Source organism: Giraffa tippelskirchi, chromosome 2, assembly GCF_054371585.1.
Source record: "Giraffa tippelskirchi isolate mGirTip1 chromosome 2, T2T-mGirTip1v1.2.pri, whole genome shotgun sequence".
Classification (NCBI taxonomy): domain Eukaryota; kingdom Metazoa; phylum Chordata; class Mammalia; order Artiodactyla; family Giraffidae; genus Giraffa; species Giraffa tippelskirchi.
This window is the reverse complement of record NC_137276.1, coordinates 169,977,030-169,989,628: the sequence shown is the minus strand read 5'-3', so window position 1 is coordinate 169,989,628 and position 12,599 is coordinate 169,977,030. Positions and strand designations below refer to the sequence as shown.

At 36.0% G+C, this 12,599-nt stretch overlaps 1 protein-coding gene across 33 annotated transcripts in view; it reads right to left on the bottom strand.

The window, feature by feature from the left end:
- The window catches only part of GSK3B (glycogen synthase kinase 3 beta), a 267,763-nt gene that overhangs the window by 123,919 nt on the left and 131,245 nt on the right, over nucleotides 1–12,599 (bottom strand). For all 33 annotated transcript variants that reach the window (XM_081571915.1, XM_081571924.1, XM_081571923.1 and 30 more), the window contains one exon: nucleotides 6,183–6,376. In XM_081571915.1, coding sequence (XP_081428041.1) covers nucleotides 6,183–6,376 — 194 coding nt within the window. The remainder of the gene's footprint in view (nucleotides 1–6,182; nucleotides 6,377–12,599) is intronic.

Below are 12,599 nucleotides of genomic sequence, written 5' to 3'. Positions count from 1 at the left end.
CAGAAAGGAGGCATTATGGGCCACAAATATCATGCCACCATATTTCTTCTCTCTGGAATAGAGGTAATAAAACTATATATAATTGCAAAAGCAAAATCAAATAGAATCCTTACTCATTAATATTTGTACAGTCTTTGAAAATTTAATCCAGTTAAAAATAACATTTTACCAGCCATTCAACATGACTTGGGAAGGTAGCATAAAACAGTCTGTGTCCTTAGGAAGTTTGGCATGTTAATGAAAATGTTCCCTCAGATAACCCACTGCAGGAAACATTATTGACCAGTGGTCCTAGTTGCTGAGCTCTCAAAACCATTTTCTTCTTTGGTGATAAGCCAAGCTTCCCATGATCTGTTCCCTGTCAATGACTCAGCACAGCATGGCAGACATATTTAATGAAGACCGTTTCCCCGGAGACACTGGACTCCTCTGATGGTTCAACCTTGAACTTATGATTCTCTGTTGGTTTTTCTGTAACTTTCTTAGAGCTACACTGAAGTATAAGACTTTTCCTACTCAGCATGCCATCGTCCTACCCTCCTCTCCTCCACAGAGGTTAAGTCTTGGTTTTTACCTTCCACGTGATAATTACAAGTTTTCATGACTCAAAGAACATAGCTCCATATGACATAACTAAAGATTAGTATTTCTTTTAAGCTGTCTATAAATTTTATCAAGAAATAGATTTTCCACAGTGACTTAAAACAGCTACATAAGTACAAATAATTCGGTGTCTCAGAATAAGACTACTAAATAAAAGAGGAAGCAAAACAAAGAGAAAGAAATCCAAAGTAAATGGCAGTTTGTAGTAATTCAGGTCTAAAATTAAAACCAATAGAACTTAATTATAAGGAGTTTAAAAATTTACTGGATGTTCTCATAATATATTGTTTCATTTGATTCAAACAACATTGGAGTAAAAAGAAAGCACAATACTTACTGAGTTCCTTTACATAACAAACATTAGACTGGGGTACCACTGTAATAACAGTATTTCCATTTTACACATGATGAAATTGAAGCTCGTCAAGTTAATGGATATACTTAAGCTCACAAAACTACTAAGAGTGGACCAAGGTCTTACTTCCCCTATGTTGTCTCCAAAATATACAGAGAATAATCATATCCCTAAGGATTGAGCCCAGATATTTATCTCTTCTCACTCTCCAAAACAGTATATAGTAAAAGCAGGGCTCAAGTCACTCTCCATTCACAACAGAACAGGAGTGACACCTCACTTCTCTACTCCCACCATCCTAGCGACAGAACAAGTGAAACCAAGAAGGACACCTGAAACCTATGACTTAGTTCAAAGGAGAACTGAAATTAATAGTTAATGAAGCTAAGATCACTAATTAATTTAAAATGTAGCTTACTGATTTTCAACTTGGAAAAGCCAGCCTCAACAACGATCAGTACTGGGATTGATTAATCTTCTTCCTGCTCTAACATCAAAGGTATCCTACATAAGGTACCTAGCTGGACTTTACTGTTAGCAACACAACAGCATTTTCTATCACGAGCACTTCCAAACTGGCCAATTGAGGTTAGTTTAATTTTAGTATGATGGGTCCAGAGGGAAAAAGGCATTCAAATTGTAGGTAAAACACCACTGAAACTTGTTGCACCAGAAACAACTTGAAAATATACATACAGTTTTTAAGACTAATGTGCAGGGATAATTAGTTACTCTTGGTATTCTCCCTATCTCTGACCATTCTTTCTCTTCTTGTTTTTTCACCAAAACAAACTGCCTCTCACTGACACCAGCAGGTTCAGCATGTTGGTTTATGAAACAGTTCAAGGAGAAGACCCTATTCTAACTTCTCCTAAAAATATATCATTATTTAATGCAAAATATATGATTATTTAATCCTTGGTAGCAGTGATGTAAAAATTACAAATGTGAATAGAATTTTAAGTTGTTAGAAAAATGCCTACTTTATCACAATCAAAGGAAATGAATTGGTCAATACATCAAAATTTTTTTTTTTTTAAATAGCGAACATTTAGCAAGGAGAACAGGGGAGCCTGGTGGGCTGTCGTCTATGGGGTCACACAGAGTTGGACATGACTGAAGCAAGTTAGCAGCAGCAGCAGCAAGGAGAACAAAGAATACTTAAGTTTCACAAAGAAAAGGTGATACACTGGAAAGAACTGAAGTTCGTGTAAGATAGCCTGCCACTTTTCAGCACTTTTAGGAGAAAAAATAAAAATAAAAACAAAATTATACAACCGCTACAAAAACAATTAAAATATTTAGGAATAAGCTTAACAAGAAATGTCAAAACCTATATAAGTAAAACTCCTGAAAGTTTACAAAAGTAAACTTGAACAAATAGAAAGCTATCTCCTATTTCTGGATAAGGTAATTCAACATCATGGAGAGCCGATTAACTCCTTAACTTGTAAAGCTGATGAAATTCCAATTAAAAATAAACAAGCTTTCTCAAGGAGTTAGTCAAAATGATACCAAAATTCATAGGGGAAAATATACATCCAAACATAGCTAGAATAACATGAAAAAGAAAAGCTACAAGGGCAGACTAACCCTACCAGACACTGAAACATCTTATAAAATGAAATTAGAACAATGTAGTACTGACTTAGGAATATGCAAATGACCCAGCAGAGCAAAACAGAAAATCCAGAAATAGATCAAATTACACGTGAAAATTTAGCGTATAATAACAATAGCATCTCAAATCATTGGAACATAGACTATTTAAAAAACTGTATTAAGACAAATGATTAATGCTTTAGAACAGATAAAATTAGATCAATAACTCATACTATGCATAGTTATAAATAAACTCCACAAACAGGAATAAACTTCAAATGGATCAGAGGTCTAAATGTAAAAAGGGAAATCTTACAACTGCAAGAAAATATGGATGAATTTCTCTTTAACTTGAGGAAAAAAGCTTTCTCTATAAGACTTTATAAGGAAAAGGCTTTCTAATCACAACTAAAATCTAGATATGATAAAAAGTGGACAATGAACAAATGAAAAAATATATTATAAATTAAAAATATAACGAGATACCATTTCTCACCTATCAGATTGACAAAAATTGAAAAAGTAAACCAATTCATGTTATTAATGTGAATAAACAGGCATTCATATATTACAGGAGAGAATACAAATCTATACAAGCTCTTGTACAGAGGAATTTAGCAATATCATATAAAACTTCATGAGTTTCTGTTTTGATTCAGCAGTCCTACCCAGTCCTCTTAGTTTACCATGAATATACACATCTAATACAAAATACTTATGCACAAAGGTTTTCATAACAGCCCCCTGGGAGATCACTAGATATTGAAAAGTAATTCAATATCCATATATAGAAGAGTGGTTGGAATCAACACTGAAATATTATGAAATTCTAAAAAGGGTGAGAAAAATCTCTGAACTAATATGCAATGACTTTCAGGAACTATAGTTAACAGGAAAAGCAGAGTATAAAGAGTATCTCTCTCTATTATATTTGGTGTAAGAAAGAAATCAAGAAAATTACAGTTACCCTCTGTGTCCCTGGGTTCCACAGCCAGGGATTCAACCAAGCTGGGATCAAAAAATACTCAGGGGAGGAAAGCTCCAGAAAGTTTCAAACATCAAAACTTCAAATTGCCACATCAGCAACTATTTACATAGTATTTAAATTGTATTTACAACTATTTGCATAGTATCAACACTGTATTAGATATTATAAGCTATCTAGAAATGATTTAAAGTATATGGGAGACTTAGTTATATGGAAATATCATGCCATTTTATACATGAGACTTGAGCATCTGCAAACTTTGGTATCCACTACGGGTCCTAGAACCAGTCCTCTATGGATAACAAGGGATGATATACACTGACTGTTCATTTGAGCAAAAGAAACCCAGAAAAAGTAAACCAGAACATAAAGAGACTGGCTATCCAGAGGGAGTGAGAGGGAACAAGACAGAGGGAATGACATCTGTTATCTCTGACTTTTAGAACCACATTACACAGGCTGGAAGTAATTTTTTCAAAAAGTCAAAAAGAATGGAGATACAGCTCTATGAAGGAATACAAGCAAAAACGGATGAACCAAACTGTATTTCAGATGAATAACTTAACTATGATAAAGGGAAAGATTAAAACTTTTTAAAAAAGCAAGAAAAAGAACTCACCCCAGTAGCTACTGAACAGAATGTACTGGTTCGATACAGCAATGATAGACTGTAATAAAGCACTCTGAAGTCAGACTGCTTGGATTCAAATACCTGCCCATCTAATCACTTGCTAACTGTATGACTTTGGACAAGTTAATTTATAATATCTTTGTATGTAGGTTTCCTTATCTAAATAATAACAGTATCAATATCACAGTACTAACAGGAAAACTCCTATAAAACTGCTCATGTAAGAATTTTAGATTACTGATCATATTTTAAGGATTTGATAAGTATTTGCTATCATGCATGCATGCTAATTCACTTTAGTCGTCTCCAACTCTTTGCGACCCTATGGACTGTAGCCTGTCAGGCTCCTCTGTCCATGGGATTCTCTAGGCAAGAATACTGGAGTGGGTTGCGATGCCCTCCTTCAGAGGATCTTCCCAACCCAGGGATAGAACCCTCATCTCTTATGTCTCCTGCATTGGCAGGCGGGGTCTTTACCACTAGCACCACCTGGGAAGGACAGTAATTTGAAAACACATTAAGTGTGTGGATATCAGGAGACACACGTAATAAAAATCCAGTTCTTATGAAATAAAATCAGAGAGACCATAAAAACCAATATGTCTCAAATGTAGTGATACAAAAGGCTTGTAAAAACTAAGTATTTGGAAAGAAGGCAAGACTATGGAAGCTCCTGAATGCACAATTAAAACTGAGCAGGCTTTATTTTCTAGACTATGAGGGACCATAGAAGATGTGTGTGTAGCAGAAACAATATGACCAAAATGAGCTATGGAATTATTCTAAAGTTGGAATGCAAGCTTTTAAGTGAGAAGATCAGATGTAGAGTTACTAGTGATAAAGTCAAATAATGACAAAGGTCTGGCTAGAACAGTAGTGATGAAAAAAGGAAACAAGGCGCGGGGTGAAGGTGGGCAGTGCGAAATTAACCAAGTTTGGTAATGATTGGATATGAGGTATGAGAGAACGAAAGAACATGGATGACAGTGAATAAGAAAACCATTAGAAGGAAAGAGCAAGAAGGAATGGGAACCAACAGAAAGGATTTCCTTTAAGACTGACAGTTAAGTCAGAGTTAGATAAGAAGACTTGTCAATTTGAAATTTACGGTACTTTCACATATCAAGACTGAGTGGGCATTTGGCAACATGTGACTAGTGCTCAGGAGAGAATAAACTGAAGATAAAAACTTTAGGTTTTTTTTTTAATCCTCTTTAGAATGTTCAAAACATTCTGTAGCATACAGACACCAGAATGTGTGCTATCTCAGAGCAGTGATAACCTCTTAATTTTTTATCCCTTAATGTTAAAGCACAGTTCCTAGAACACAGGAGACTCTCAGTAAAATGCTGCAGAGGTGGGCAGAGTAGGGAAGGGAACAGAGCTGCATGGCTTGTTAACGGCAGAGGCTCGATGAGAGCCCAGGTCTCCTGACTCTCTCCACTGTATCATAATGAAGAGATGACCTCTGATCATCCATACACAGGACACTCTAAGGGGATCTTGTAAGAAAAAAAAATGACCTGTGGGAAGCATCACTTTCTAGGGGCAGATAGAAGGGAGGTATAAGAATACAGCAGGAAAGAAATGTCAGTTAAAGGGGGAAAAAAATGACAGCGTTGCATCATAGACTTGAAGGAAATTTTTCAAGAAAGGAAGCATAGTCAACTGTATCAAACGAACATATGCTACAGGCAATGTTTCTCTGGTCTGCTACACCAATGAGACCCAAGGTAGAGAGAGGTCACATTTTAAAATAAGGAATTAAGAAATCTTAATCTATCTTTCACAACATTTTAAATACATTATCACTCATAACTACAGTTCAAAAAAATACTGCAATCTTCAGTAAATTTTATCTCAATGGAAAAGTCACTACAGTAGTTGAACTGAACAAACATCTGTGCAATAAATGAAATCTGAAGCAAAAGGAAACATTTGAAAAACTAGTTATTTACATGTATTGACAGCAACAAAAACACATGAACCACTGAAGGTCTTACCTTAAATCTCTTGTCCTGCAATACTTTCTTGATGGCAACCAGTTCTCCTGAATCACAAAGCTTGGCTTGATACACCACACCAAATGACCCATTTCCAATCACTTTAGTGTCTGTATAGCTGACTTCTTGTGGCCTGTCTGGACCCTGCCCAGGAGTTGCCACCACTGTGGTCACCTTGCTGCCATCTTTGTCTCCTAAAAGAAAAAAGGGATAGAAAAATGAGAACTGCAAAGAATTCAACCAAGAATTGCCAAAGTATACCGAGTAAACTATGTGTGTTTTAAGGCCCTTCAGTTGTGCCCGACTCTTTGTGACCCTATGGACTGTAGCCCACCAAGCTCCTCTGCCCATGGGATTCTCCAGGCGAGAATAATGGAGTGGGTTGCCATGTCCTCCTCCAGGGGATCTTCCTAACCAGGGGATCGAACCCACATTTCATGTCTCCTGCAGTCCAGATATTCTATACTATATATTATTTTTAAATGCTCATCTTAGTTTATCATATCTATCATCACAGAATTATTTCAACTATTTGTTTCAATTATAAGTAATTATTTTAACCACCATTTATTCAGTCACTCTATAGAGCAGGCACCATGCTTAGTTTATATACATGACTTCATTTAATGAAAACAATCCCATGAAGTAGATAGCACCCTATATAAACATAATAAGAAAAATGCTAAATTTGTCCAGTCAAAAGGCAAATGATGAACCCACCAAAGAATCCTTATCTGTCCAACTCTAAAAGCCCTAATTTTTTCCTCAGGCTTTCTTCTTGTACTTGAAAGTACAATACATGCAACTGAAAACATCTAATTCTGGTCTCTATTCAGACCACTCTCCCTTTAGGAAGGTAAAAGCTTTAAGTTTTTGCTTCTCCACGTCTTATTTCTTCTTAAGAAAATAGTGATACATTTCCAAGAAAAGTCAGATGGGGAAAAGAAACGGGAATGTTAATTTGGGGGTAAGAGACACAAACCTTATAAGAAAAATCAAACCCATTCTGAACCGAGCCTCATTCATAACTAGCTCACCAGCACTGGGGTCTCTGCCCACTCATGGCCATCTCCTTATCTCATCTGTCTTCGTTTCCCACCAGTAACAATCCAAAGATTTTTTCCAAGTTCAAGAGCCACCTCCTTCTTGACTAAACAATCACCTTACTCTCTGAATTCTTAAACTATTTCAAACCATGCTATACTACTGAGCACTTGATTTTAAAAAGCTTTAAACTGTTCCTTTAGTGATTTCAGAATACACGCAGATTCTAGGGACTACAATCTTTGCAAAGCAGCAATTACGACTTGTGCTTCTTCTCTCTTTGCTGACAAATCTAAAACTAGTTCTCACTGACAAAACTGCACATTTGTTCTAACTGACAAAACTGCACATTGCCTTTTCTCTCTCCTACTCTTCCATTATAGCACTTTTAAGATGTTAGCTGAATTCATACTAACCTCAAAAAAGAAAAATAATGCAATATTTAAACCCAAATACCAAACCAAGATGATGAAGTATGTATTCGTCTCTCACATTAAAAAAATAAAATATATAATAATCTGATTTTCCAATGGTTTGAGTCTTTCCCCTACTCAATTTAAGACTGCCAGAAAAATGAATATTCAAATGTTAGTGGCATATTGTAAACAATATTTACAGCCATTTAAGCTCACAGAATTAATATATACAAAAGCCAAAAAGCAGTATCTGATTAACTCTCTTGTATATAAGGCAGCCTTCATGACAGATACAAGAACAATGAATGATTCCTACATACAACAGGTAGGTGGATTATAGGCAGTCTATATTGTATCACAGCCAGTTATATGAAACACATATATCTTCAGTTTTAAGGTGAAACACCCGAACAGATATGATTTAGTTAGCACAAATCCAATACTACCTGTAGAAAGAATAAATCAAATATTGTCAATACCATCATTTTATTTCCAACAGTTTTACATATGCTTTAAATGTACAGAAACTTCAGCACAAGCCAACAACATACATAAGTTTCCTAGTAAAATAGATTTTAAACATACATGCTGAAAACTTAATTAAATCTAATCTGAGTTCTAAATGATCATGCCTCATTTCCCGAAAATATTCCATAGAACTCATTTTTGGTCACATTAATCAACCTGTATGCAGGTCAAGAAACAACAATCAGAACCAGACACAAAACAAGGGACTAGTTGAAAATTGGGAAAGGAGTACAACAAGGCTATATATTGTCACCCTGCTTATTTAACTTATATACAAGAACGTCATGGAAAATTCTGGGCTGGATGAATCACAAGCTGTAATCAAGACTGCCAGGAGAAATATCAATAATCTCGGATATGCAGATGATACCACTCTAATGGCAGAAAGTGAAGAGGAACTGAAGAGCCTATTGATGAGGGTGAAAGATGAGAGTGAGAACGCTGGCTTAAACTCAACATTCAAAAACTAAGATCATGGCATCTGGTCCCATCACTTCATGGCAAATAGATACGGAAAAAAATGGAAACAGTGACAGACTTTATTTTCTTAGGCCCCAACATCACTGAGGATGGTGACTGCAGCCATGAAATTAAAAGACGCCTGCTCTTTGGAAGAAAAGCTATGACAAACCTAGACAGGTATTAAAAGGCAAAGATATCACTTTGCTGACAAAAGTCCATCTAGTCAAAGCTATCGTTTTTCCAGTAGTCATGTATGGATGTTAAAGTTGGACCATAAAGAAGGCTGAGTGCCAAAGAATTGATGCTTTTGAATTGGAGTGCTGGAAAAGACTCTTGAGAGTCCCCTGGACAGCAAGATCAAACCAGTCAATCCTAAAGGAAATCAGTCCTGAATATTCATTGAAGGACGGATGCTGAAGCTGAAACTCCAATACTTTGGCCACCTGATATAAGAGCCAACTCACTGGAAAAGACCCTGCTGATGGAAAAGATGGAAGGCAAAAGGAGAAGGTGGCAGAGGATGAGACGGTTAGACAGCATCACTGATTCAATGGACATGAATTTGAGCAAACTCTGGGAGGCAGTGTAGGACAGAGAAATCTTGAGTGCTGCAGTCTATGGGGTCGCAGAGTTGGATAGAACTTGGTGATTGAACAACAAATCTTAACCACAACTTCTAAGTACAGACCTTACTATAAGTTTTCTTCTTCATTTATAAAATAAACCTATCCTTACTTGTATTATTGTACTTAAAATCCAAAGTGTTGAATATATTTTCTTGTAATCCTATTGTCCCAAAGAAAATAAAAAGAAGTGATTTCAAACAGTTTGACTTTTCCCTAGATCATTCAAGGCAAAAACCATATCACCAAATATATGTGTGTATATATATATTATACACACACACACATATATACACAAACACACACACACACACCATGGACTGTATGGTTCATCAGATCGCAAAGGGTCAGACACAACTGAGCAACTTTCACACACACACACATATATATATTAAAAGAAGAATGAATTAATAATTCCAATTCCACTGAACAAGTTTCTTGTGACATCTCACAGGTCTAATTCACAAAACAAAGCATCATCATTTTTTAATTGAGATAAATAGATATTAACAATGGCTACTCTACTCCACAATTTTAGCTGAAAACAAAAACCATATGGGTATAACCAAAAATTATGATTTCCCACTCTATAATCGTATTTCAGGCTGCCCAAGTGGCCCAGCTGTAAAGAATCCACCTGCCAATACAGGAGACATAAGAGATGCAGGTTCGATTCCTGGGTTGGGAAGACTCCCCTGGAGAAGGAAATGGCAACACACTCCAGTATTCTTGCCTGGAAAATTCCATGGACAGAGGAGCATGGCAGGCTATAGTCCATGGGGCCACAAAGAGTTGGGACATGACTGAGGGACTGAGCACTATCTACTACTGCTAAACTTGTAAATGTTTATCCCAACATTATGATTTGCCTATAGGAAGAGGCACAAATAAGGTAATTCTACAAAAATATTAAAAGCAGAGTTGAAAGATAAACAGGTCCTACAGAGGCTATAGCTGAAAGAAAAGTCTTTGAGGCCTCATTTTAAACTGATTGGATGTGGACAGAGACCAATCCTTTCACCCTCTTACACATCTAGTAAAAACAACAAAAAAGCTCTGCTTACTATCTTAGCAAAAATTAAAAGGTTTACTCTATTCTCTTTTGAGCAGTGAGAGAAACTGCTGAGAACTCTTACAAGCTAGCAGGAACTCTTCCTCCACTAGCAGGAAATCCTGGGTATATAAGGAACAATGGCTCTAAGACCTTGTGCCCAAGCATCCTGGCATTTTTATTCAGAAATCATTCAAGCTCTTTAAGACTGCTCCGTCAGATATCTGAAATAGCAGAGCTGTATAGAATGGCAAGATAACACTGGCGGTGACTTGGTATGAGCATCAGTAGTGCATGGGACAGTCAGCAGCTAGTGTGCCAGGGAAAAGCATGTCACCAATTGGCACTGCAAATTGCTGACTCGGCAATAAGGTAACAGCTGTATAAAATTTCATTGTACAAAAAGAACTTTCCAATTCATTGTTTCATCTACTCTAATACTTATGATAAATGGAGGGAACATATTTATTATGCTTCAAATGCAAATAAGAAAAATAAGAGAAACAAACTTGTCCAATATAACAGAGCTTTAGGTAACAGAACTCTTCACTCGGCTCAGGCTGCCTCTGCCATATTTTACAGCCTTCCCATTACTACTGAAAGACCAACTTCATATACCATTACCCACCTCATCCCATCCCTACCAAAGAAGGAGATGCTTCTGAAAATATAATGTAAAAAGGTCAGCTCCAGATTAACAAAAGAATAAATAAGTAATCTTTTGTAGTTCAGTCCTCAATTATTCACTTATTAATAGCTAAAGAGCTATTTCCAAAGGTGCTTTGGCAACATTAAGAGTTTGAAATTTATCCTAACTGGAAACCAAAATATGGAAAACAAAAATGTAAAACAACTGATTCTGTGATGTTCAATTTAGAAATTGGATAACTTTGAATCTTAACAATAGAGCATCATTTAAAAACTACTACCAAGGAACCAAAAATCCTCATGAAAAGCTAGAATTCATAGCAAACGTGCCTCTTTAAAAAAAAAACAACAAAAATCCCACCAGTTTGCCCAATATTAAATTTCCCAGAATGCAGGGTATCATGAGTCTCACATCAACTACAACAAAATTGGTCTCCAAAAAATGCCACTGTATCTCAGCAGCAACAACAGCAAAGCAGTGGGAGCAGCTCAGTTTCAGGCCTGTCTTCTGGCCAGAGAATTCCTAGGATCCTCTATTGCAATCAAAATTCACTCAAGTAGTATGAATGTCCTATTCTAATTAGAACACAGAATTAAACTCCCTACTCTTTACCATAATGGTTAAATGTACCTGTAAGCTATATCTTATGGTTACATTTTTTTCATCTTCTGAAATAAATCCTCAGAACAATGGACCCTGAGACGAACAAATGCTACAGGGTAACACAATACATACCTAAACTGTGGACTGAGCATCCAAAACCCAAAAGGCCACTTCAGGCGTACATCAAGATGTCAGAGGCATCTGACACTGATATTCTAATTTTAATGTTTCTTAAGATTCAGAGCTCAGAAAAAGCAACAACTGTGATGCTGCTTAACTGGGAGGCTTTTAGAGATGTTAGTAGGTCATACTAACATAAACTGAGCAAAGTCAGCAATGACTAACTCTATAAAATCTTCCTTTACCTCAAAAATAACGTCTCCATGTAGAAATAACAGAAAAATCAAGTCTATAAATTCCAGAGAAACCAGCACATCAGGTATGATACAAGAAGATACAAGGTATTTTTATGAAGCTTTTTAACCTAACAATAAGGATTTGTAGGGAAACTAGCTCTGACTATTGCTTCTCATGAAGAGAAATAACATCTATTTTTCATGGATGCCCAATAGCAATATAACACTCTACTGAAAAATATTACATAAATTTTTAAAAGAACAACAAAAAAATCACCTTATCAAGCAAGTCAGATAGTCTGAAGGGAAAACACTGACACTGTCAAATTTTCAGGTTTTTAAATTAAAGTTCAAACAACTCTTTATCCTAAGTAAATGGCTAAGAAACTTCTATTAAAGCAATATGTACTCTCCAAAATAAACACAACTTAGAAACATGAAAACAACATAAAAATAAGTAAAAGAAAAAAAAAAAAGCAATGAACCGGGGTCCACAGAATATCAGAGACAAATTCTAAAATAAACTCATTGCTGTCATGAAATAGGGGCTTTACTCAAATGATGTGGAAGCTCTAGTGAGAGTACAATTGCTCTCATATCTTGAAGCAAAACTATTAACAGAGCAAAGGAATGCCAACTAAGCACCTGAATCAGTCACCTCAAGCCAAACGGTCAACAGCCTAAT